The 27076-nt window shown below is 47.3% G+C and overlaps 1 protein-coding gene across 1 annotated transcript; it reads right to left on the bottom strand.

Annotated features, from left to right (window-relative positions):
* Nucleotides 1-4447: 4447 nt before the first annotated feature.
* Nucleotides 4448-7912, bottom strand: LOC119403222 (uncharacterized). Its single transcript, XM_037670169.1, has one exon. It carries the CDS (start codon nt 7910-7912, stop codon nt 4448-4450), a length of 3465 nt encoding a protein of 1154 aa, XP_037526097.1.
* Nucleotides 7913-27076: the final 19164 nt, after the last annotated feature.

Below are 27076 nucleotides of genomic sequence, written 5' to 3'. Positions count from 1 at the left end.
TTTAATACTTCAGCATACGTAATGTCAGGAACATTATGTAAGACAGGAAGGTACCTTTCGGCCTAGTGGCTGTTTCATAACTGCAGCACGCATCTGCCACATCACTATTTCTTAAGAGATGTAATTCATTTCTTGCGGTGACAACTATTCCATTTTAAAAGGCATCCGTTTCTCGCATTTCCGCTCACATTTCCTCAACAGATTCTTTGACAATTGGTCATGCTGACTGAACAGAGAAAGGAAACCTATTCACCAGGTATAGTGGTTTATTCTTTTGCCGAAACAGTCATGAGGTCTTTTTACACTTCGTGCAATTGGTTTGTAACCTTGGGACCTCCTCCCCCTTATTTATCCGCAATGGATTACCTTTTTGACGCGACTAATAAAGATTGATTGATTGGTTGATTGATTGATTGATTGATTGATTGAATTGTTTTTGTAGCTGACATGTAGCTGATTCAGTTACATGAATTTATTCTTCCGCCAGTAAATTTTCCCAAGAAGGTTATCAGCCTTAGGCTAATAAGCATTCTCAATCCTTCATTAAAATGTTCATGAGCATTTCCTATCCATCTATCAAATACCACATAGCGTAAATTGCCCCTTTGCATGAATAATTTACATTGTGGCTGTGACTAACTCTCTAGTTCTTATAGATCAGATCATTCATTCTGTGTACACTCGACCGGCCTCAACCTCAAGCTTCTGCTGAAAAGCGTAAGGAATAGATTGTACTTTCACCTATTTTTCAGCAGAGCTGGCATGCCCGTGGTTGGCTCGTTTCGCGAAGTAGACACAAACAATCATGATGGCGGCGCACGCTTCTTCGTGATCTTCATCATGTTATGTTTCTCTCTTCGAACACTCAACTCCGGCTGCGCCACTTGTTCTGGCGTCGAACGCAACAGCTCAGGTGGCCGAGAGAACGAGTACCAAAAGGGAGAGAGAAAGAAAGAGTAAGATAAACAAAAGAGATACAAAAAATCGAAAGAGAGAGAGAGAGAAAGGGACGAAAAAATAGAGAAAGAGAAAGAGAAGAAAGAGAAAGAAATAGAGAGTGAGAGAGAAAAAGAGGTAACAGGAAACAAACACAAAAAGACAGAAAAAGAGAGTTCAAGATAGACAGAGAAAAAAGGGGTAAATAGGGAGAAACAAACAGAAAGATATAGCAAGTGGGAGGAAGTAATAAAAGAAATAGAAAAAAAGATGGAAAGAGCGAGAGAGAGACAAAAAATAGATAGAAAATGGACAACAAAATGATTTTAAATAATTAAGCTACTCGGTGCTGTGATTGCTAAGCGATGCCCAATCTAATCTGATGGATACCTAGCCAATACACTGATTTTCCGCGCGATCACGTAAATGATTCGTACATCGGCGTGTGGATGCATGTGTGCCTAGTCGAGCCTACACCAGCCGAGTGCCGACCAGCTCTGCTGTGCCTCAGCCTTGTGCGACTCTGTGCAAGTTGCGTAAGTTCTCTTAATTTTTTAACACGAAAGTGTTTTATGCCATGGTCCACCAAGACTTCAGTGACGTATTTCCGTCACGGAAATGTGAAAAAATGCCCACAATCAGATGGAAAAGAAAAGCTTAAAAGAAAAAGCTCCAACAACGGGAGTCAAACCCACGACCTCTCGGTCCGCGACAATAGGTGCCGGGCACCCTATCCGTTGCGCTATGGTCACAAACTCTGTAGGCTTTACAAACGCGCCTTTTATATCTCGCACTTTCCTCTCACACTGCTCAGTCAGTGGGGTGGTGTTGTCGTCTGGGACAGGTAAAGTGAAGTAATACACTATGACCGCGGCTTCGGCGACGAGCTCCTGCAATGCGTCGTTGCTACGCGTCCATCCCTTTCTGCGAGTTTTCAATAGAAGTGCAATTTTTTCAACGCCTTAACGCACCGCGAGGTGGTGAATTTAGCATAGGCCTCGGCCTGGCTCATAGCATACATCCATAATAAATATAACTCTGCGACGCGCGCCTGCCCCGCCGGGCTGTAACACTGCGTTCCCCGCAAAGACGCGGTGGGACTAGATGATAGGCACGACGCGCGTTGCGTTTTCCTCTAGTCCGGCCGTGGTGTTCAATGACTTTATTATGCAGCGGGATGGCGGCTTTAGCTTAAGTTCTGCGTGTAATGAGCGACGCGCTCTTTTGACTGTCGCACTGCTTTCACTGATTATGCTTTCACTCTTAACTATTACATCTGTCTCAAATTATTGTTTAATAATCCATCATGGGCGTTATTTTTCGGCATGGCGATGTACCACCGAGCGTTAACGTGGGTGCATGCACGTTAAACTGTGCTATAGCTGCCAAACACCAATATTATTTGTGCAAGCTCCCTTACGTAAATGTACACTAAACATTCAACCACTTCTGTAAAGACGCGTTTTGCTCATGGATAAAATACAGCACAAACCAGACGATTAACACAAGGAAGACAGAGTGCAGTCAGCACTCTGTCCCGTGTCTTCCTTGTGTTAATCGTCTGGTTTGTGCTGTATTTTACCCATGAACTATGCATCACCAACTAGCCTGCCAGCAAATGTTATTGAAATCACGTTTTACTTTCGTGTTATACCGATTAATATGACGCAGGGATAAACCATGTTTTTTTTTCATGTTACTTAGTACAAAGCTTTACCCTGAAACCTTTCACGTCTACACGGCCGGCTCCTAATAGCTCTTTGTGTTTCTTCAAGAATCCCTAAGGCGTTATCCTTTGTAGCTGGATATGGCATACGTAAGGCTAATGCACTTCAGATGGTCGAAGTCAGGCTATTCGAAGTATCGAAGCTCTCTCTGTCAGCACATATACGTCATGGCCCTTTGTCTGCCCATAGTAGTAAATTTAGCCTCCAGGCTTGCTTGCAGTGCTATCGCCTCACCCCTGTACGGTTTCAGAATAAATTCAGCTTCCGGAAGTTTCGGGTAATGACGATAGTCATCGTATATCTTCCTGTGAATGACACTTGGAAGAAGGCGCGTGAGAGTTTTATAGTTAGGAATTTCCCCGGAGCTTCCACTCTGTCATTGGCTTCGAAAACGCGGAAGCATATGGTGGGGTGACGTCATCGTTTCCGTGCGTGGATACGTGGTTTGTAGATTGAGATAAACAATTTTTGTTTGGTGCATTACAGCTGTCTTTGCCTATGGCGCTGCACGTCTAGTAAATATGTTCTAGTGTTCTAGATGCGTATCTTCACAGCTGCACTGACCAGTCGAGTTTCTGGGTGAGACACGTACGCGTCTTGGTTGCGTCGGCATTGAAGCAGAAATTGTTATTCTGCTTTCACCTTCCGTAATTTCACCAGTAATAAGAAGTTGCAATGATATATACAGTGTGGTGCGGAGCCAACTTACATAACTCATGACGAAGACATCGATGAAAATCACAAGCCATTAATGACGAAGTTGTGTCCATTTATGAGGACGAATGGAGGCGCGTGTTCGACTTCGCGAAGCGCATAACAATGTATAATGTAAGGTTACTGTGGGCAAATGTGGGCGCAGGCTATAGCCAGACGTGCACAGAGATCACCCAAGGACAAAAAGACACCACTTTATGTACAATTCAACACGCACGGGACTACACTACATAAACACATATTTATGCGCGTTCGCGGCCTTATGCGGGTTAGCTTAAAGTTTGTCCACTCACACCGCGATGAGGTCCGCTTTGGTGCGTCGATCGGTGTGGTCGACCCGGCCGCTCTCAGTCAGGGTGAAGAGGCGGGGCGCGTCGTGCTCCCCTGAGTCAGAACCGGGGCGTAGCCCGGCCTAGCAGGTAGATGCCAGGAAGCATCCTGGCACGGCAGTCGTCGCCTGGAATCACGCGACGGCAGGAACTGCGTCATGAAGAGCGCCAAGAACGGAACCAGGGCAACTCCTTGGACAGCGCCTCGTCAGGAACAGCAGCAGTCAGCCGCCAGGGACTCCGCTGGGGACAGGATCCGGGGACAGGTGGGGCGAAGCCCAGGCTGGAAGAACCCCGTGATTGTGGGAGCCGGGGCGAGGCCCGGACCAGCAGGGCAGGACCGTGATGTCAGGGCGTGGCCCGATGTCCGATCCCGATCCGTCTCTGTCGCTCGCCGAGCTGTCCCCGTCGCTCGAGAGATTCCCTCGAGCCCGCGCACGAACACGAGCATAGTCGCGCTTCTTCGTTCTTCCACTATCAACATCACGGCGACTCCCGCGCACTTCAAATCCGGAATCGGCCCCGCACACCGATCACAAACCGAGAATCGGCCCCGCACACCGACCACAAATATACGTCAATGCCGACATACACTCCCTAAATCAATGTGTTACCACATCTTCCCCCCAGTTCAAGAGCAGCGAGGCGGTGGAGAAAGAAGGGTAGACATCGTCATAGAGTACGTACGTAATACTCGCGTTAAGTACGCTGGATGTCCCTACGCGAGTAATAGGAAACAGTCTATTCCGGAGTAAGGGATGTGCGACTAAGATAGTCAGCACCGACATTATCCGAACCGCGAATATATTCTACGCGGAAGTCGTAGTCCATCAGGAGTAGGCTCCAGCGAAGTACTCGTGTGTTGACTTGTCGTGCAGAGTTGATATATTTCAGTGGCTGGTGGTCGGATTGCAATATAAAAGGCCTACCGTACAGGTAAACATGAAATTTCTGCACACCCCAGACGATGGCGAGGCATTCCCTCTCAATGGTGGAGTAGGCCGCTTCACGAGGTAGCAGTTTTCTACTGGCGTAAGACACCGGGTGCAAGTGACCATTGTATTCTTGCAGGAGGACAGCCCCCAAACTCCGCGATGAGGCGTCAGTGCGCAACACGAAAGGTCTTTCGAGATTAGGCGCGTTCAATATGGGTTGGCTTGACATCGTTTCCTTGAGTTTCTGAAATGCATCCTGATGTTTGTCACGCCAGTCCAGCTTATTCGGACTTCCTTTCTTCGTTAGCTCGGTAAGTGGATGTGAAATCTCGGCATAGTTGGGCACAAACTCCCTGTAGTAGCCGGTGAGTCCGAGAAAGGCTCGAAGCTCTTTCTTGTTTTCGGGTCGTTTCGCTGACACGATTTTGTCTGATGTGTCCTTCTGGTGTTGCAACAGTCCTTGTCCCACAACGTGACCAAGAAAGCTAGTCGTCGGGGAACCTATTTCACTTTTCTTTGGCTTTATAGTTAAATGTGCCTCGCGCACACGTTGAAATACATTCCGTAGCGCGGCTATATGTTCTTCCCACGTTGTAGTCGCAACAAGAACATCATCAAAGTAGTAATAGACATTGGGAATGCCACCGACCACCTCTCTCATTAACCGGTTGAATACGGCAGGTGCGGTTTTTATGCCAAAAGGCATAAACCGGAATTGATAGAGGCCCGAGTCGCAGGAAAATGCTGTAAACGCTTTGGACGTACTGGCCATGGGCACCTGCCAGTATCCTTTTGTGAAATCAAACTTCGAAAAGTATTGGCGCCCAGTAAGTTGCGCAAACATCATGTCAGGGCGAGGGATTGGTTCTGCATCCGGAACGACAACATTATTCAGTTGGCGAAAGTCAATGCAAAGTCGCATCGTGCCATCCTTCTTCTTAACAACCACAATTGGTGCTTGGTAAGCGGATGTAGACTTCTCTATTATGCCCAAACGCAACATTTCCATCACCTCTGTCTCAACGGCCTCCTTAACCGCGAATGGCATCGGGTACTGTCGGACATGGATGGGTATGTCGGTGGTCAATTTGAGCTGGCACTCCAAAACGTTAGTCTTTCCCGGTAAGTCGGAAAAGATGTCGTGGTAAGTTGCAAGAAGCACGGTGACTTGGTTCCGTTGTTCGGTAGTGAGTTGAGGACATATCGTCACATCTTGCCAAGTCTGCGTTTGAATGAGCGGCGTATGGAGTGAACTATCCGAGTCTTCCAGTTCGGTTTGGTCCAGTGACGACACAGCAGCAACTGTCGGCGGTGGAGGATCGTTGGTTGTTCTCTCCTCATACTTTTTGAGCATATTTATGTGGAAGACAGTGGTGCGATGGCCGAGATCAATGGCATAATCTAACGGACTCTTCTTCTGCACCACTTTGAAAGGGCCTTTCCACGTAAGGATTAACTTGTTAGAGTCGGCGGGCAAAAGCACAAGCACTTTGTCGCCTACGGCCAATTCTCGCTTCTTTGCTTTTCTGTCGTAGTACCTCTTCTGGCTTGTGTGCGCTTTGGAGAGTTCTTGAGCTGCGATGTCGCAGGTTCTTTCAAGTCGTTGTCTCAATTCAACGATGTACTCGTAGGCTGACTTTGTTACCTCGTCTAACTTTGGATTAGTCCACAGGTCTTTGAGGATGGTCATTGGACCCCGAACATACCTGCCGTACAATAGTTCGAAAGGCGAGTATCCGGTACTCCTTTGCGGCATCTCTCTGTACGCAAACAGAAGAGGGCCAAGGTATCGATCCCAATTTTTGGGGCATTCCTGGCACATGCGGCCTAGCATACGCTTCAAAGTACCGTTGAAACGCTCAACTAGCCCATTCGCCATCGGGTGGTACGGTGTTGTCGGTAATTGTTTAACCGATAGAAGTCGGCTAAATTCTTTCATGACCGAAGACATAAAGTTCGTCCCACGGTCACTGACAATTTCGCGTGGCAAGCCTACTCGGGAAAACATCTCCATTAAGCCTTCTGCCACCATTTTGCTCTCAATAGAGGGCAGAGGTATAGCGTCTGGGTATCTGGTAGCGAAGTCCACCATCGTAAGAATGTATCTATTGCCCTGATAGGATGTCGGAGACAGAGGGCCAACGATGTCTATTCCAACGCGGGAAAAGGGCGTCTCGATAACGGGCATTGTGCCAAGTGGAGCACGGCCGACTAGATGTCGAGGAACAGTACGTTGGCAGATATCGCAGGATTTCACGTACCGCTTCGTTTCCGACTGTACACCAGGCCAGTAGAATTCGGCGAGAATGCGGTCTGTTGTCCGAGAAATCCCTTGATGGCCTGCGAGAATACCCTCGTGTGCGAGCATAAGTACCGTTTCTCTTAATTGTACAGGCACAACAAGCTGCTCCAGCTCTTTTCCCGACAGTAGTTTGTGTCTTCGGTACAAAATTCCGTCAGACAGGAAGTAACATGCCTCACGACTGTTTATGATCATTTTCTTCCCCACGCTTTCATAACACCGTCGTAGGGGTGCGTCATTGCGTTGGAACTCCTCCAGCGTCGCTTTATCTATAGTTCCGGCGGCAGTTTTTAATACCGGCAGGCTGGAGGTTGCGCGTCTGGGAGTTCCCTGTGCAACGGCAGCTCGTTCACTCGGAAGTCCCTCTTGGTCTTCGGTTTGGAAAAGCGGCAAACTTGAATCTTTGGGCACTTGCGTGTTCTTGGCGCCCGTCTCAGGAAAACGATGACCGGCCTCACCAGTGCGTCTGGAAGCAGTGGGTAGGTCGTCCGTATTTGTCGCCCTCCTGTCTGCATGGCTTGCTTCATTCTGCTGTTGAGGCTTGTGTTCTGGTCCTTCCTCTGCAGGCAGTACTCCTTTAATATTCCCCAGGACCACATCGTAAAGGGGGTTCTGCATGCACTTAGCACGCACGGTGCCAGTGAAGAACGGCGTGTCGATTGATACGATTGCCTCCGGCAAGTGGTGCACGGTCCGGTCCAAAAGAAACACTGGCCTTTTTGTGCCTGTAAAGCTTCCTTTCGGTACAAGCGCTTCTCTGACAACCACAGTGTTGCAACCGGTGTCCCGAAGAACCGTTACAGACTTGCCCTCGAGGAACCCTTTGACTACCGGCAAAGTACCTATGTCGGACACGGTCGGTGTGCATGTTGATGTCGTATTGACAATTGGGATAGTTTCCCCGTCTTGGAGTACGACGTATCCCTTTTCTGGTCCCGTCGCCTCGGTAGTTTCAGGGGTCGACAGCATACACGACGCTTGTCGCTTTTCCTGCGTCCTGCCTGTTTCACCCGACGAACCCGTCTTACCACTGGACCAGCCAGTCGCTGATGGGCTATTCTTCGTTCGAGACCAACACTCGGATGCACGGTGTCCTGTCTTGTTACACAAGAAGCACTGAGTATTGCCTTTCAGTGGTCGCTTTGTGGGCTCGGTCCTGCGAGTACTCTCTGCGGAACTGTCCTTGTAGGATTTATCTCTGCCCAAATTCGAAAGATCCTGAGCTTCCAAAAAACAATCAGAGTTCTGTGCCAACGTGTTTAGCTTCTTACAATTCCTTTCCTTTAAAAATACCCGCAGTGATGGTGAACATCCTTTCATAAACTGCTCTGAAATTATAATGTCGCGTAGAGCATCGTACGTCTTCTCAACACCTGCTAACTCCATCCATCGGTCAAAATGTCCTGCTATGCGAGACGCATATTGAAGACCTCTCTCTTTCTCTTCCGGTTTCGCTTTCCGGAACTTTTCGCGATAGCCCTCGGCGGTAAACCTGAATCGTAGCAGCAAGGTTGCCTTGAGCTGGTCATAATCTGATGCAGAGGTAGAATCAAGCCGGCTAATGACTGACAATGCTTCGCCTGTCAAACACAGACTGAGCGAAAGGGCCCATTTGTTCCGAGGCCAGTCTTGCGACACGGCGACACGCTCAAATCTTTGTAAGTATGCGTCGAGGTCATCTCGTGCTTCATTAAATGGAGGAAGTAACTTGTGTGGACTGCAACTGTCCAACATAGCCGATGCAGATGCGTCGTTACTCGGGTGTTGCGGACTCTCGCTCGTTTGCATTAGCTTCCTGAAGCTTGAGCTTCAACTGTAGGACGCGTTCCTCAGCTTGTAGCCGTTTTTCTTCGAGCTCTAATTTCTCGCGATGATCTACACGAGCTTGCGCGCGAAGCTCCCTTTCTATTACGCGTTGCGCGTCAACCCACTCTTGGAGAGCGGCTCCATCTAGCCCCATGTCTTTGCCGATTGCGTGCAGCTTCTCTAAATCCATGGGTGCGTCCGTGACGTCTGGCTTTCGGCAAGATGGTAATGCCGTATCCTGGCAGGCTCGCCAAAATTGTGGGCAAATGTGGGCGCAGGCTATAGCCAGACGTGCACAGAGATCACCCAAGGACAAAAAGACACCACTTTATGTACAATTCGACACGCACGGGACTACACTACATAAACACATATTTATGCGCGTTCGCGGCCTTATGCGGGTTAGCTTAAAGTTTGTCCACTCACACCGCGATGAGGTCCGCTTTGGTGCGTCGATCGGTGTGGTCGACCCGGCCGCTCTCAGTCAGGGTGAAGAGGCGGGGCGCGTCGTGCTCCCCTGAGTCAGAACCGGGGCGTAGCCCGGCCTAGCAGGTAAATGCCAGGAAGCATCCTGGCACGGCAGTCGTCGCCTGGAATCACGCCTGGAGTGACGGCAGGAACTGCGTCATGAAGAGCGCCAAGAACGGAACCAGGGCAACTCCTTGGACAGCGCCTCGTCAGGAACAGCAGCAGTCAGCCGCCAGGGACTCCGCTGGGGACAGGATCCGGGGACAGGTGGGGCGAAGCCCAGGCTGGAAGAACCCCGTGATTGTGGGAGCCGGGGCGAGGCCCGGACCAGCAGGGCAGGACCGTGATGTCAGGGCGTGGCCCGATGTCCGATCCCGATCCGTCTCTGTCGCTCGCCGAGCTGTCCCCGTCGCTCGAGAGATTCCCTCGAGCCCGCGCACGAACACGAGCATAGTCGCGCTTCTTCGTTCTTCCACTATCAACATCACGGCGACTCCCGCGCACTTCAAATCCGGAATCGGCCCCGCACACCGATCACAAGCCGAGAATCGGCCCCGCACACCGACCACAAATATACGTCAATGCCGACATACACTCCCTAAATCAATGTGTTACCACAGTTACCCATCTGCCAGATGTAGTTTTCAAGAAATAATAGGCGGTAAATGAGTGACATACTTGGCCCTATCTGCAGCCCAGTGCATATTTTTATCCACGCTTCCATATATAACATATGACTACACGATATATGTCAGTTGACTCCGCGCCACCGTGTATTTGTGATGCTGCCGCTGTCCTATTTCACAGAGGACGTACTAGCGAAAGGCTCGTACATATATGTCATATTTGTGTTGTGAGGTGATATATTTGTCTAGTTACGCAGTGTCGATGGAAATACGTGGTAACCAACAGGGGCGACACGGATATGCAGCCCATATATATCGTGAAACCTGCACAACACTGTCTCTTGGGGACAAATGTAGTGAATCTGGCACCCGACCATGTCTTCTCTCGTTTTTCTTCCTTGTTCGGACAGACTAAATTGGAACAAGCAACAATGAGGAAGAGAACGGAAAACGTCAACTTATATCAAGTTCTTGTTAAGTAGATGGGGTGGTTGCGAAAAACAGTGTACCTGAGGACTACCGGCATGTAAAAGCAATACCTACCACGTATGCAGCAAAGGACAACTCCATTAAATATGACCAGCTTCTCTCTTTACGATGGCAAATGGAAATGACTATGTGGCTACTGGCTAATTCCTCTGCCAGAAGCAAAACAATATAATGATGACGAGAAGTACTTGTACTGCATTGATGATTTATTCACTAAAATGGTCAGGTATCCCAATTGTCAGATCCGCACATGATTTTCTGCAATAAATTGTGGTATCCTACTATTTGATCATATGTTCTGACTTTGTCCCAACCAAAGGGTCTCGGTTCTCAAAAGTGAAGAGGACTGGAGTTGGCGTATAACCAGTGAAGTCCTCCAAGATCAACTCCTGGCCCTCCAGAGAGCTCACGCCATCGCGAAAGCCTTTGGCTCACCAGTGCCTACTTGCGCGGAGCTACCGACGTAGCCTGGGGGCTTTACCCTCAGGCCATAATTTCTCTGGACGATAATAAAATTCTTGCCATGCCATGCCTACGGTGGCACATGCAGGTAAAAACACGCCAGGTCTGCGCGGAAAGCGCAGCACAGTCACAACGAAAGCTCGAAGAGCGGCATTTCTAGAGCCCGTTATAAACTCTCTTGCGGCTACTAATACAACTACACTAGCAACGTACCCACTACGCCACAAATCATAATTTTTGTGAAGTTGGGAAGCACCCACCATGACATTACTCGTCATTCTGCGGAGAAGCGAGGTACCATCTGTAAGGCATTATGTGCAGTTTCTTGATGCGACGGCTGATGACGATGACGAATTATGACTGAGCCTTTTGTATTGGGTTGGAAGCTTTAAATGACCCACTAGTTACGTAATTCGCATTGTGTAAAGCCCGGTCGTTATTTCACTCTCCTACCACGCTTTATAACATACGCTAACGTGAGAAAGAGATAGAGAGAGAGGAATTAACTTCATTGAGACCCTGAGGAAATGGATCATGGGAGCCTTATGGGCTTCCTTGGCAACCAATGGAAGTGCACTTGCCAGGAACCCACTGCGCTATAAATCATCATAATTTTTGTGATGTAGGGAAGCAGCCACTACGCAATTTTTCGTCATTCTGCGGAGAACCGTGGTACTCGGTAAACACCTGTAAGGCATTAGTGCACTTTGTTGATGCTGTGGCTGATGACGATGAAGAATTATCGTAGAGGCCTTTGAATGGGTTGGAAGCACTCAACAACCCACTCGTTGCGCCCTTTGCATTGTGTGACGCCCAGTTACAGAATTCGCGTTTGTGTGACACCTGGTTGTTATTTTACTATTCTACCACACTACGTTACATATGTTAATGTGGTTCCTTCCCGACATGAAGCCTGTATAGGGTCTTTTTGCAACGCAGTTTCGAGCACCGGCATGGCCCCGAGATAGACCATTGGGCTCCCGCGCAAAGGGCGCAGGTTCGAACCTCGTTCCATAAATTTCCCGGATTTCCTTTTTTTTCTTATTTCGTGCGACAGTGATTACGGACACCGGCGGCGGCGGCGGCGGAAAACTACGGCGCCAAAAAGAACGGCCGTTGAAATGATCTCATAACAGCTTTCGCTGTAAAATGATTATTGTGTAGTTTCACTTTCGAAACGAGGGGCGAAAAGCCGCCTACGAGAAAAGCCGCCGCATTGGTATAATCTCTATTTGGAGGAATATCAGCAGCTCCGGCACCCAATTTAACTTGTGGAAGTGATGTGATTTTGGCAGATAGCTGTGTCTATTGCAAACGTTAGCCTCGGGAAAATTTTCTTCCGGTGCGGGAACTAGCGCGTCGTTGACCAATCGGGAGTCTCGAAATTTCCGAACGTGTTCACACGCAGAGCAATTTGCGCCTGTCTCTGTTAAGCGAAACCATAGTGCGCATGGGGAAACAGGCAGCCCACCTACCACTAGACAGAAAGAGGGTGAATGGTCCGGGAAGGCGGGTGCGCTTTGTTGATCTTCTTTGGCAGTTTCGCAGGGAGCCGTTCGCATACTCGTCTGCCGAATTAACGGAATCAAACGTCACTACAGTTTTTTTGCGGGTAGCGGGGTACGGACGATGGGACTCACCCAGTACTCCTCGACTCCAGTGCTATGAAAAGAAATGCTAGTGGTCATCGAGTGAGATGCGTTCATGTTTCCCTTTGGATCCACAAACCATTCAGCTAAAGTAAATCAGCACGTGAATTTTGTGTGCGCCTACTCGCGTTGTAGTTGTTGGCTTAGAAATGCCCTTCTTTTTCTTCACTTCTAAAATGGTGGCTCATACACAATTCGGGGAATAAGGCGAATCGGACAAGGGGCTTCTGTCTTTTTCTCTGTGTGTCTGTATATACAGGGCGGGGTTGGTGGAAAGGAACGCGAACAGCGCGGCGGTTTTTTCATCCCGCTCTGACAATGGCTGGAATAAAAATGTGCTAGATTGTTCTTGCTTGTATCATGGACGCCTCAAATGGTTTTTAAGTGCGAATGCACTTTATAAGCGACCCTGAATCCGCCGTCCCATAGCAACGGCGCGAGGAGCGGAGAGGAGCGTCTGTAGCAACGGCGCAGCGACGTCACGCCCCACGTGACTGCGCGCGCTCCGCCCTCCGCTCCGTGGCTGCGCGCGCCCCGCACATTGCCTGTGGTGATGAAGGCCGGCGGCGAGACGCCGAACGAAAGCGTGCGAAGCGAGCCGAGCACCCCGAAGCCGATCTGGCGCGGGGACGCGCGATGCGTGAGCGAGCGCGGGCCCTCGAATTCGATCGGCCGGACGCGCGCTTCAAGCGAGACTTCCTGGACCGCAGCTTCGGATATAGCTGCGTGGTGTGCGATCGACTGTGGTTCCACAACAACCTGAGCCCCATCTCGGGCGTGCGCAACGCCGCCAACAAGTTGAACGCGTTGCGGGTTAATTGGAACGAGTTCGGAAGACAGATCATCATCATCAGTAAAAGTGCGTTGCACTTAAAAACGGCCAGACCTCCGTGGGTCGGCTGGCGCGTGCTCTCTCGCTGCCGTCTCCTTCGCTCGGCTCTGCAGTTTAGTCACGCGCGCCCCCTCATAGCATCACCCCGTGCTTCGCACTTCCTCATACTCCCCTTCGGGGAAATGCGGTTTTTTTATTATCATCCAGGCTACAACCGCTTGATAAATGCAGAACAGCGGAGATTCTAAATGCCGCATGTTAGCGTTTATATCCATCTCCACTGTATCTATCCATCGCCCGTCCGTCCGCCCCTCTCTGAATGGCACATACGAAATGCGGATAAGAGGCCAAGTATAAGGTTAATGAAAGGAATGAGATAGAGAGAGAGAAATAAACGTTTGTTTGCGAAACATTGTTCCGAGCGATGCTCGGTATCACCGTAAGGAGGGAGGGCTCCCTAGTCCAGGAACTCTCCGGCTTCGACTGCCCTCTTAGCCCTGGTGACGAGTTGTCGCTGGTCTTCCAGGCCCTCGAGGGCGAGCTTGGCCTCCCACCTTTCGGTTAGACCGTCATTGTTCGTATTTGGTGCTTGATTCACGTCCGTCTCCAGTCGCATATCGGGGTTTGCATGACACGGGCATTCCGCGAGCAAATGCGCCAGAGTTTCGGTATGCTGCAGAGCGGGCACATGAAGCTATGTTTAGTTAGTGAGAAGCGGTGCAATAATTTTCCATGTATATGTGTGTTGCTTCGCAGGCGTCTAATGATCATGCTTTCTTCTTGAGTCAGTTTTGGATGTGGTGGAGGCCACACCCGTCGGTCCAGTCTGTAGTGTTGAAGTAGCGACGAATAGGTGTTCTGTACAGCCTCCGTCTCTTCAGCCACGGGTCGGGCAGGACAGCCCGGATGACGTGCTCGCGGGCAGCAACATGGGCCGCTTCATTTCCCTGTACACCTTCGTGTCCCGGCACCCATATTACGCAGGTGTATGGTAGTGGAGTGCTTCGCCGTTTTATGATGATCAGTGCATCGGCTGAGATATCTCACTGTGCACCTCACAGAGGGCCACGCGGACGTTACTATTGCTGCAGTCCAATGAAGAGGGCCCAAAGGTTACAACATTTTGGGCATCAGTGGTGTTTGTGTATTTTCTAACACAATTCTGAAGTACATCTTCCTGTGAATAAAGAATTTTTGACAGCTTCATAAAAATGGTCTATCCTTGGAGGTTCAGTATATATTTGACATAACGTTGGTGGCACCCGACCAGGCCTCAATAATTGAAAAAATAGCGGTGCTATATGGCCTCAAAATTGTGTGATGGATACTTCCAATTTAATGTGACACACCATTCATTTTCTCACCACCAGTAGTCTTGGCTGCTTTACCCTCTTTCTCCTTCGCTGCTTTGTATATGATAGTGGCGCTTTGCTCTGACAACGATCGGGCATACCCGTTTGGGCATAAATTCCGGGAGCCTCTGATGCCAGCGTGCTTCAGCCTATTACGAATAGTTTTGACAAAGAGATTCATGTTAATTAATTCATATTATTGTACGACAGAGAGTACAAATTTACTTATGCGGAGGCTATTCAGAAAATGTATTGATGTAAGTATGTAAGACTGATGATGCGAACAGATAAATGCTGGGGAATTATTTAGCCATGTTGGTAAAAAACATTATATCATTTGTATAGCGACATCACAATATTCTTTACCATACGTGATATTAACAGGAAAAGTGTCATAAAAGGTGTTACATGGTGAAATCAAATGAGAAATGAGCACAGTTTTTCTCACTTATCAGAATTTACTATTGATTGAAGCCCTACCCTTTTAAAACGCGCGATTGAGGTGCCGCTGACCTGTTACTGCGTCAATACAATTGGTAACGAACGTAAACCGAGCTCTGCGGCATCCTACTGTGATACGAATTAGACTGGTTGGTTCCTCTCAAGTATGATGTGGTCGTTCGCTGCAGTCAAAGGTGAAGTACCCGAAGAGAAATTTTCTTCCTGTATGATGACGTTTGTCAAATTGTACGTGCGTAACAAACTATCCTGGTGTTTGATGCGTCAGAGGAACGTATTGTCTTTTCATTTGATGTAGCACCAGTATTATTGACAATCAAGGCAGGATGGCTAGAACATCCAGTAGTACCTCAGTATATGTATACGCGTGTTTTAAATGCGAAGCATTTATTAGCGAACTTCTGCGACTTTGAGCGTATCTATCTATCTATCTATCTATCTATCTATCTATCTATCTATCTATCTATCTATCTATCTATCTATCTATCTATCTATCTATCTATCTATCTATCTATCTATCTATCTATCTATCTATCTATCTATCTATCTATCTATCTATCTATCTATCTATCTATCTATCTAGCCGACTACGACTGTGTGCTCTCCTGGTCGCTTGGTTAATCGAATGTACACCAAAATTGGTATGGTGTGATATGACTGTATGACGAACATAAATGACAAGCCATAACATGAAAATCATGACACGCATGTCCTTTACAGCATGATTTACATGCCACGCTATGGTGCGCTGGCGGCCGTTTCGCTAGCTTGATATGCACCAAAATTGGTATCTTGCGATGTGACTGTGGGGCGAACATAAATAACACGAGTTAACATGAAAATCATGACACGCATGTCATGTACAGCATGACTTACGTGCCACGCTCATGGGGCGCTGGTCGCCGTTTCGCTAGCTTGATAGACACCAAAATTTATATCTTGCGGCCTGACTGCGTGACGAACATAAATAACGCTAGTTAACATGAAAATCATGACACGCATGTCATGTACAGCATGACTTACGTGCCACGCTCATGGTGCGCTGGCGGCCGTTTCGCTAGCTTGATATGCACCAAAATTGGTATCTTGTGACGTGACTGTGTGGCGAACATAAATAACACGAGTTAACATCAAAGTCATGACACGCATGTCATGCACAGCATGGCTTACTTGCCACGCTCATGGTGCGCTTGCGGCCGTTTCGCTAGCTTGATATGCACCAAAATTGGTATCTTGTGACGTGAGGGTGTGGCGAACATAAATAACACAAGTTAACCTGAAAATCATGACACGCATGTCATGTACAGCATGACTTACGTGCCACGCACATGCGGCGCAGGTGGCAGTTCGCTAGCTTGATATACACCAAAATTGATATCTTGCGACCTGACTGCGTGACGAACATAAATAACACGAGTTGACATGAAAATCATGACACGCATGTCATGTACAGCATGACTTACGTGCCACGCTCATGGGGCGCTGGTGGCCGTTTCACTAGCTTGATATACACCAAAATTGGTATCTTGCGACGTGACTGTGTGACGAACATAAATGACACGAGTTAACATGAAAATCATGACACGCATGTCATGTACAGCATGACTTACGTGCCACGCTCATGGTGCGCTGGCGGCCGTTTGGCTAGCTTGATATGCACTAAAATTGGTATTGTGCGACGTGACTGTGTGACGAACATAAAAACACGAGTTAACATGAAAATCATGACACGCATGTCATGTACAGCATGACTTATATGCCACGCTCATGGTGCGCTGGCGGCCGTTTCACTAGCTTCATCTACCCCGTAGTTGGTATTGAGCGACGTTACTGTGTGACGAACATCAGTAATAGGAGTTAACATGAAAACCACGACACGCATTTTCCTCAATGACAGACAAGACTATGTATGCAGCTCTTGCTGGCTGCTTCGCATTACATCGATTCCCGCAATGCATGGGATCTGCCGGCTTTTTGTGATGAAAAGCGTCACGTAATTTTGTCTAGGAATTTTCGCAATGTATTCCCATCGTCGAAAATTAAACGAGCTTGATGTACTTGGCTGGTAATAATAATGAGATAAGTAGTCGGGCGGTTTATTGGGGCATGGCCCGATGATATAAATCATCTAGGAGAAGTGATTCTTCAAACGCACAATCAATAAGCGGAAACGAATGAATAGTATAGTGCAGGCGTAACAAACGGTTTCGTAATGCGCAGTTAACGGACCACGTGAAAATAAAAACCAAGCAGAGGCCTCTAAGGATTAGGACATCATTTGTCGAAGCAGACTGACGGTGAACCAGCCATCTTCCCGTAACTACGGCAGTCCTTCTACGGTCCTATGATGCTCCGTTTATTTTTTTTTTTTTGTACGGATGGGCCTATAGGCTTCCAAAGCAATGTCAAGCGGCGCCACTGCTCTCATCGCAACTTGGCGCATCCACAGCCACAACACTGCCGCTCCCACCTCCGCGCACGCGCAGAGCTCCTGAAATGCTTTTTTGGTGCGTCCGTATATAACTATTGTTTAGTAGCAGTGATCAGGGCCGAATGAGGAGCGCATGCGCACAAGTGTCCTGGCCGCCACCGCTGGCAAATCCGGCGGCAAACCGCATTCGCGGACAGCGTCTGCCCCCAGTAACGCATAACTCAGCCGCGCAAGCGTCACGCACAAACTTGAGCTGGCTTCCCCTATGCCATCAATGCAAACATAAAACGCACTAGAGTAGTCCACGTCAACGTATTGCTCACTTATTGCTTTGGTGATGCTTGAAATTTACGCAGGCTTGTCTAAGTAATAGTATACGTTAGAGAATTTAGATCAGGGTACAGAAATTATGGCAGTACATTTTCAAAAATCTAGGCCTACGCAGAACACGTACAAACGTTGCAGTATAAGCTGAAATGACCTTTATGAAGTCCGTTATATGGTGTGTTAATAAGAACTGTTGGTGTTTATCTCCCAAAACAATGATATGGTTATGATAGATGCCGTAAGTGAGGGCTCCAGAATTTTCGACCACAGGGGGTTGTTTATCGTGCACGTGTATGCACATGGGCCTCTAGCATGGTCACGCTACAGCTGATAACAAAATGTCACATAGCCTGCAGTTGGTGCACAAATTATTAAAACCCACGTTAAATTTTTGGCTACTTTTATGACAATTGGAACTATTTAGCTGCCTCAATGGCTGAGTAGTTAGATTCGCTTATGACAAGAATGACGCGGGTGCGTGTGCTGCGGGCAGAACCATGATTGAACAATGAATTGTTCAGTGACTGCAGTAATCGGGCATGTTTGCATAGAAAATATCCATGTGGCAACAACTCTACACAGTTATACTTTGAGGAATTCTTTTAGCATGTGTGTGCTCCGAGATATCTTATTGAAAATTGAAATTTCTTTTTGCATGATTACGCAAGCAAGAACATGAGCTTGGGCACAATGTTTCTCTCTGATGTGACGAGCAGTCATTGACTGCAATTGCGAGCCGGAAGTAAACGGGTGTAATGAATGAAGGGAATTTCTGAAAGAAATTTATATGTTTGTGAATTTTTGGTGTAATTTTGATATGTTTGTGCGGACTTGTGAGAATGAAGACGACGGCGACATGAAGGCGAGCCAGGGGCAGGTGGCACGCGCGGCGGCGGCACGAGAAAAAAAAAGGACAAGAAAAGAAGACGAGAAAGAAGAGAGGCGCGTGTGGAACGCGCAGAGGGCTGAGCGAAGCTAGCCGAAGGACACGCCGGACCAGGGCGCTGTCCGAGAAGTTGTCGTGGCCGTGCTCAGCGAGGACTGGTGCTTTCCTGGTGTTTCGGGCGTTGGCGGTGGCCCCAGCGAGGACGTGCCGGACCAGGGCTCTGTCCGGGGAGCTCCTCCGGCCTGTTCTTGGTGAGACCTGGGGAGCCGAGGCACCTGCCTGGTGCTACCAGTACCAGGCGCGGCTTCTGCTGTGTCGGCGGGCAGGCGTCACGAGTTCCTGAACACCGTCGCCACCTGAGACGGCGCAAGGCCGTGATCAAACGGGAGGCCTTCCGGAGGCCTTGGCTTCCTGATGTAGAGCACACGGGACGTGTCACCTGCGTGCTTGGGCTCGCCTTTGACGAGACTCGTCGCCGCACGGGGACTGACCCTCCTCAAGACAACGACATCTACAAGTTGTGAGATGTTTTTTTGTACCCTCGATCGGACATTCCGCGGTTAGGACGTCATATTAATTTATGTGTGTTTATCTCTGTGCTTGTTCTCCGTCATCGTCCCTAGAATCCCTCGTCTCCATAAATGTTTATTGAAACTCATTCATGCGTATTCTCTTGTCGCCCGTTCCGTTGAGCCACGCACTCGCAAACGTGACGAACCACCACTCGGTCCTTACAACGGGTAACAAGTATCATGTTTGCCTTAGACACGTCGTCAGATTAAACGCCGCACGCAACTGCCGTGCCACATTGGGGATGAGTTTTGCGCCAGTGTTCAATGTCTTGCGTGCGTAGTCATGCAAACCGCAATTAGACTTTGCATCAGCGTATGTCGGAGCGCAGACAAAAATTCTTCCAAGTCAAACTGTGTAGAAAGGTGACTGCCTCCAACTTTCCAGTACAAACATGCCCGCTTGCTGCAGCCACTAAGACTTTGATTATTCAATCATAGTTCACTGCGTTGCTGAAAGCAATAATTATTGTCTCACTGTGTGTGTCCCAGGATACGTAAATTTCTGCGAAGGTGGTTTTCACATACCTACATGTAATGAATTTTAGGAAACTCATAAATCTTATTTTTAACACACAGTATATTGTCTTGTGGTCACAGCAACTAAACGACACGAAGCGAACACAATACATGGTTATATAAGATAAAAGCGTCAATGACTCGGCAGACATGGCTGGCGAGATTACAGAATGACCAAGATGCGAACACAAATGTTGAAAATAAACATGGTAATTTAACAAAAAAACTAAGATTGGCTGTCCTGCGAACCTAGGTGTACGCCCGTAGTGAAGATGGCAAATACATAAAGAAAGGGATCCGGTCATAGATCCCGGAAACTTGTAGTTGTTTTAGGTGCTCTAAATACAGCTATATTTTACAAAGTAGCCCGCTCAAATAGCGTAAGCCAACCGCATGATGATATCGACGTCAGATAAGAGTAAGTTCAGTAAACACACGGGCACAAAATAAAGTACCTGAAGCGTGCAGAAACGAACAATGAAAATTCCTGAGCCGTTCCGCTCTGTGAGGGTGAATTACCAGTGAAGCTGTGTAGTGGAAGGATTCGTTTATTTCCTTTATTCATTTATTTCTTTATACTCTCAGTAATAATAAAGTTTATTACCATTTGGCACAGTGAAATGTAATACAAAATCGACCTGCCACAGGCTCATTGGGCTTGAAAGGCAGAGCAGACCGACAGCAGACAACAGGAATTCATTTACCTATGACCACTAAAATGCAGACACATTTCTGTGTCTTTTCGCGCATACATGCAAACAGTACACGTGCGTGTACAGCAGTGCATGAGAAAATAAAACTGATGGTAATCCATATAACGTCACGCAGCTTTACATGAGTTGACCATTCTTACATGCAATGGCGAACATACAATAATAGAACACTATCAGATTTTCGGTGAAATAAAAAAAGCGGAAAAAACATAAAAAACAAAAAAAACGCACGATAAAGCAATGCAACATAATTCAAACCTGTAGAAAAGAAGAAAAAAATTGTAATGCATTTAATACAGCAAGGGGTATGCTCAGCATGAAAGGCATGGTGACCTTAAGGTTTTGATACCGCAGCGGCATTTACCGAACGAACAGTACATGTATCACGAAGTAGTTAAAGAATTACTACGACGAAGAAGTTGCTTCAGTTTGAATTTTGTTTTTCCACGAAAGGCACTCGGGGGTAGCTGATAAAAGCAAGACATTATAGAGTAACTACGAGTGCGCTGGCCATATCTAGTTGAGCAGCGAATCACCCAAAAACGGTTTTTAGGCCTTACGTTTTAGGTAAAACTTTTTAATGTAGCATATGCTCTATGAAAGCACGTCCAGCTCGATTTGAATGGCCAGACGTGCCGCTGCATGCAGGTTTTTTATGAACTTGTTTATTCATTTCTTAATTATTCCGATATTCGCTTCATAATTTGTTTTTATAGCGAAAGCTGTTATGGGATCATTTCAGCGGCCGTTTTTGGCGCCGTAGTTGCCAGCCGCCGCCGCCGGTGTCCGTAACAAGTATCGCTCGAAATAAGAAAAAAAAACGAAATTAGAAAAAAAACTCCAGGATGGAACGAGGTTCGAACCTGGGCCCTCTGCGTGGGAGCCCAGTACTCAACCTCTGAACCACGCCTGTGCTTTTTTTTCTTTAATTCATGGAAAGATGACCCGTCATTGCTGTGAACCACACAATACATACTTCGTCACATTAAAATTACCTTAACATTCAGAACACCCACAAGGTTGCCTACAGTAAGAGGCTGTTCAAAAGTCAGGCAAACACACACACGCGTCCAGAAGTGCAAGCCACTCCGGAACGGGCTCAAAAGTCTCAACAACACTGCGCACTTGAGCAGCTTCTTCTCGGAAGACAGACCTCGTCGATCGTGGTGGCTCGGCGTGCCTGTCGATCATGCGACTTTTCCATAGCGCATAAAGTCCTAATAACATAAATAAATCATACGGTGTATTATTGGCGGGGCTCTTTTTGAGAGGGAGGAACCGAATGCCATGAGCTGTGATTGGAAGGTCTTTTCTGATGCCTGTGCTTGAAACTGCTTTGCAAAAAGGTCCTATACAGGCTTCATGTCGGGAAGGAACCACATCATATGCAATATAGCGTGGTAGAAGAGTAAAATAAGCACCAAGCGTCGCACAACGCGAATTTTGTAACCAGGCGTCACACAATGCGAATTGCGCAACGAGTAGGTTTTTAAATGCTTCCAACCCATTACAAAGGGCTGCGCCATAAATCTTCATCGTCATCAGGCACAGCATCAACAAAGTGCGCATAATGCCTTACATGCGTTTAGCAGGTACCACGGCTGTCCGTAGAATGACGAAAGATGGCATAGTGCCTGCTTCCCTACTTCTCAAAAATTACAATGATTGATAGCCTAGTGGGTTCCTCGCAACTGCACTTGTATTGGTTGCCAAGGAAGCCCATAAGCGCATAATCCATTTCCTCGGGGTCTCAGTAAACTTCTTCGCCCCCTCCCCCGTCTCTTTCCCACGTCAGCGTATGTTATACAGCATGACGGGAGAGGGAAATAGCAACCGGGCGTCACCCAATGCAAATTACATAACTGGTGGGCCGTTTAAAGATTCCAACCCATTACAAAGGGCTGAGCCATAATTCTTCATCGTCATCAGTCGTCGCGTCAACAAAGCGCACATAATGCCTTACGGACGTGTAGCTGGTGTCTCGCTTCTCCTCAAAATGAAGTATAATGGCTTAGTAGCTGATTCCCAACTTCGCAAAAATTGTGATTTATGGCGTAGCGGGTAGCTTTCTAGTGTACTCTATTGTAGCCCCAAGAGAGCTTACAACGGGCTCTAGAAACGCCGCTCGTCCAGCTTTCGCTGTGACTGTGCTGCGGTTTCAGCGCAGGCCTGGCGTTTTATTATTAATTTATTTAGTAACTTCCTTCTCTGTGTTTAGTGGAAAAGTGGTGAACACTTCTGAAAATTTGATGTGATCTTAAGGAAAACATACCGATTCCTTGTATTTCCCATATGAAATATGTGTATTTCGTACAAACATTGGATGCTTGTGGGAATTGTAGGAACAGCCTCCTGCAGTACGAGATTAGGTAGGCTGCTGTGCTCAATATGTGCACTCCACCCCGCAGGTGTAAACGCAGCGCTCACGTGGAGGCAATACCGCAGCACGCATGGTGAGTGAGTCACTGTAAAATGAGGGGAGGCAGTATTTATCAAGTCAAATAACCTTTCGTGCATGCATTATTCCCATGCGTATGGCCGGGATCACGCAAGCACGTATGAAAAATTAACATCCATTCATAATCGGCACTAACAAGGTGTCACTACCACTGCCATAATTTACAATGCATTCAGGTCAAACTACCCCGTCGTTGCCCGAGTATACAATATTCTTCTCAGACAAGTGCATCTTTATTCATCAGGCTAAAGCGTGTCTTGGAGTAGAGTGCATTAATAATACACATAAAAATATACCCTGGTAAGCATGGGACATTAGTATAACCCTCTGACTTTTCATTTCAGCACACCGCACTGCAAGAATCAAGACACTTCATAATTACAGATGCACCGATATACACTAGACATTTGCGACCTGCAAACAATACGACCATTATATGCAAAACGTCCATCCCTGATAACTCGTGGTTGCATTTTTATTTACCTTCTCACACAAGAGCATCTGTTACAATCAGGTTAGGCATGCATGAGAATTTCGATGCATTATCATTATGCATCAAATATCAGGACAGAGAATATTGAGCTCACAAAAGCAGCTACACTAATTCCCATTGTCGGTACAAATAAAGACGAGACGACAGAGTAATTCATCTTGTGCTTGCCATTTGGCCGTAAAGAAGGTCATAATGGCCGAGAAGCCGGGGTGTCTCGCCTTTGCTGCACACGGCAATGTCAGTATTTTAAGAGAAACGCTTGCTGAGACGCTCAGTCTGTCAGCTGAAAGAAATTTCATGGTCCAGCGTAGTCATAGCGAGCAGTTGCGCGCGTAGCGTAAGGAATGCGTGAAAATACAAACCAAAGAAAGGTATCCGAGGATGAGGAGAAGTTATTTTTTCCGAAGTCAACACTGGGAGAACTAACCCTCTTGCCTAAACTACGGCGGCAATTCTTAAGGCCCACGATAAGCTATTTCAGTTATGTGTACGGCACAGCTTATACCATCCGTGCGCAAATAAATTCGCATATAATATGCGACAGAGTGATCCACCATAACGTATGGCCTATGGAGACTGTTAGCATTCCCACTGTCACACGATGTACTGAAACGAAATTTTCTTGAGATATTCTCCGTATACCAAAATGAAACAAAATAAATTTCATGTAATACTATGAGTGTTATTTGAGTTTGATGGAGAACATTTTGTGTAGAGTATGAGGAGCGCGGGCAGCGGTGGAGCCATCGTATAGAAAGAAGTCTGCGAGGACGAGCTGCCGCGCTCGCGACTCGCGCTTAGCGACCGCTGACGATCAGTCGTCGCCGAGCCCGTGATTAGTAAATACTTGTTGCTCGGCGTCTGCATGTCGTCCCTCAGGGGTTCTGGCCGTTTGCTGGCTCAGACCCCTAGGTCTGGCACCCAACGGGATAGAGCCCGCCTCGATCTAGAAGGTACTTGCAACATTTATTGATAGTAGCAAAATAATAAGCGCTACTTGTATTAAACTACCTGTTCATGCTTCGATTTGTGAACCCCATTGTCTACCCTTAAACGCATAAACACTTAGGTTCATTAACCTGAATGCTTGACGTAAACCGAAATGTTGGATTTTGTCTGTCTGAAGGACGCACAACGTTTGGGAATGCTATTTTTGTTGTGACGGTGCGCAGACGTATGTGCAAAAACGGCAGATGTGCTCGTTGTGACGTGATTCAAAGTATGAAGCGCGGCGCAGCTACTTGACTAACTTTCCGAGAGAGCAAAATTTTCTTCTGAATGGATCTTTAGCAGCCTTCGATTTCATGGTGTGCAAAATACTCCTACACAAAGATGGTTCGGTAAACCTTTCTTGGGGAATAATAGACAACTCTCTTCACGAAAATTCTCCCAACAGGTTACTCAACAAGTGGACGCTTCGGTGTCCGAAAACCTGATATCACGGCGCGCAAACAACACACTTCTGATGATATACAGGGAAATCATACGCACGACTTTTGCAATGAAAGGCCATGCTTTGGCATTTTTGCAAAAGCACTAGCATAGTGCCTTTTAATCAACGGCCGCACAAAAGCCCTTATTTCTTGTAGTCGTACCCCTAACAAGTCCGAAATAAAAATATTTAGCCAATTGTCCTAGATAAAATATAACTCACGTTTCGAAATTCGTATTGAAATAGACGTTTTGTATGCCACGTGGATATTGAACGTAAGCACGATAATGCAGTTAGCGGATAAAATGCAACCTGATTACTTATTTATATTGTACTTTGTGCACGTGCGAACTATCTGTGTTATTTCTGCATTTGAAACAATTATTTCGCTCTCGTTCTGTATCTGAACAAGCAAACAACATTCTCTTTGAGAGTAACCAGTCAGAAAATTCTTCAGTTCCGAAATTCATTAGGGCAACGCCTTACCCCATTGTCGCCTCTGCTCGAGTCCGGGAGATGACTTTGGTCACGTATATCGTCATTGTCCAGACGAGCCAAATCCCCCCTTTGTGGGTGCGGAGAGACAGGAGCGATGGGAGGCTGCTTTGCGCAGCTCCCGACCGGAAGATCAACTCCGGATATTGTGCTGGGCCATGGGGGTCGCCGAAGCGCAAGGACTTTCGGCCACCTAGAGCGGCCTGAGGTCCCATCGGCTTCCTCTTCCTTGAAACCAGCCCCCCCCCCCCCTCACCTGACCCACTTCATAGCTTCAATGAAGTTGTATCCTCATCCTAACAGTGAAAATCATTTCAGATGACTTTCTTTTCTAAGCGTAGTCCGTTAAAACTTGTTCAAGTGCATCATTCTGGTGACGAAGACTAGCACCATTTGATACATATTGGCTGGCCTTTCAGTGCTGACTAATACAAGCTGAGATGTTCGCACACTCAAGCTGTGAACTAGAATAGCTGTTGTAGTCGAATGGTTGGAGTGCTCGACTATGGATTCGAATTCCGCAGGTTCGAATCCCGGCTGCGGTGGCAGCATTTTAATGAACTCGAAATGGTAGAGGCCCGTGTACATACACCTAGGTGCAGGTTAATGAGCACCAGATGGTCAAAATTTTCGGAGCCCTTATTAACAGCGTCCCTCATAATCATATCGTTCTTTCTTGATGAAAAACTCCTACAATTATTATTATTCGTATGAAGCTATGCACTAGTCTCGTTCGAAGACCAGCATCTACGACTCTTTACTTTGCTTTTTGGAGCGCAGCTCAATTGTTACGTCAATCACGCTAGCATATCTGGGATGTCGGGTTGAGTTTCGGGCACCAATCCGACGACTGGCTTACACAGAAGGCCTTTACTTGAGAGCAGGGTGGCATCCCGAACTCAGTGCCCCTTCATCCTTCGGTGAAAATTATCTTGCAAAGAAAATCCTCTCACCGATCAGAATTTCCCCTTAACCCTTCAACATACCCAAGGCCAGAAACTTCTGGTAAGACAGAATGGTTGCTTTGCGGGCGAGTTGGTGATTCGTAAATTCAGCATGTATTAGCGCGACACACATAAGAAGAGAAGGATGTTCAGCAACCTGAGTGCTTAACGAAGGCCAAAACGCTTTATTTAACTTTTTTGAAACGACTAGCTGTCTCTTCGTGCCTGTCGCAATTCTTTTATTGCATGTGTCGCGCCAATGAAAGGTGTAATTATATAAGATACATGCTGGCAACTCAAAGCCAGTGCCATCTCAGGTCCTTTGTTAGAGCATCTTCTCTGCCATATGTAAATTTCGTAAGCGATATTGTTCCTTTCTTGCGATGACTCCTCCTACATCTGCGACTGCACCTGTTTCCTGGTATCGGCTATTTCCTGAATGGTTTCTTGGCAAATTCTCATGAGGATGCAACTCAAAGCGGAAGCCCATTCACCTAGCAGATGCGATTACAGTATGCGTCAAAAAGCTAGTGAGGTCTTTCAACTTTTCGTGCGACCCTATTTTGTAGCACGCGCGTTCCCAATAATTTTGCTACCATTTCTTAGTCCCTCAGGCAATTTTCACTAGGAGTTTATCGACCTTACATATTGGTATTTCTTTTCCTTAAATAAAATACTGAGTGCTACCCTATCAGTACCACTCAGCATAAGTTGCCCATTTAC

The sequence above is a fragment of the Rhipicephalus sanguineus genome, chromosome 8 (genome assembly GCF_013339695.2).
Source record: "Rhipicephalus sanguineus isolate Rsan-2018 chromosome 8, BIME_Rsan_1.4, whole genome shotgun sequence".
Classification (NCBI taxonomy): Eukaryota; Metazoa; Arthropoda; class Arachnida; order Ixodida; family Ixodidae; genus Rhipicephalus; species Rhipicephalus sanguineus.
Note: the sequence above shows the minus strand (reverse complement) of the source record. Positions and strands in the feature narration are given on the sequence as shown.

Bases quoted from the DNA above. Each gene is read 5' to 3' on its own strand.
- LOC119403222 (XM_037670169.1), bottom strand. From the start codon at position 7,912: ATGCTGTCGACCCCTGAAACTACCGAGGCGACGGGACCAGAAAAGGGA.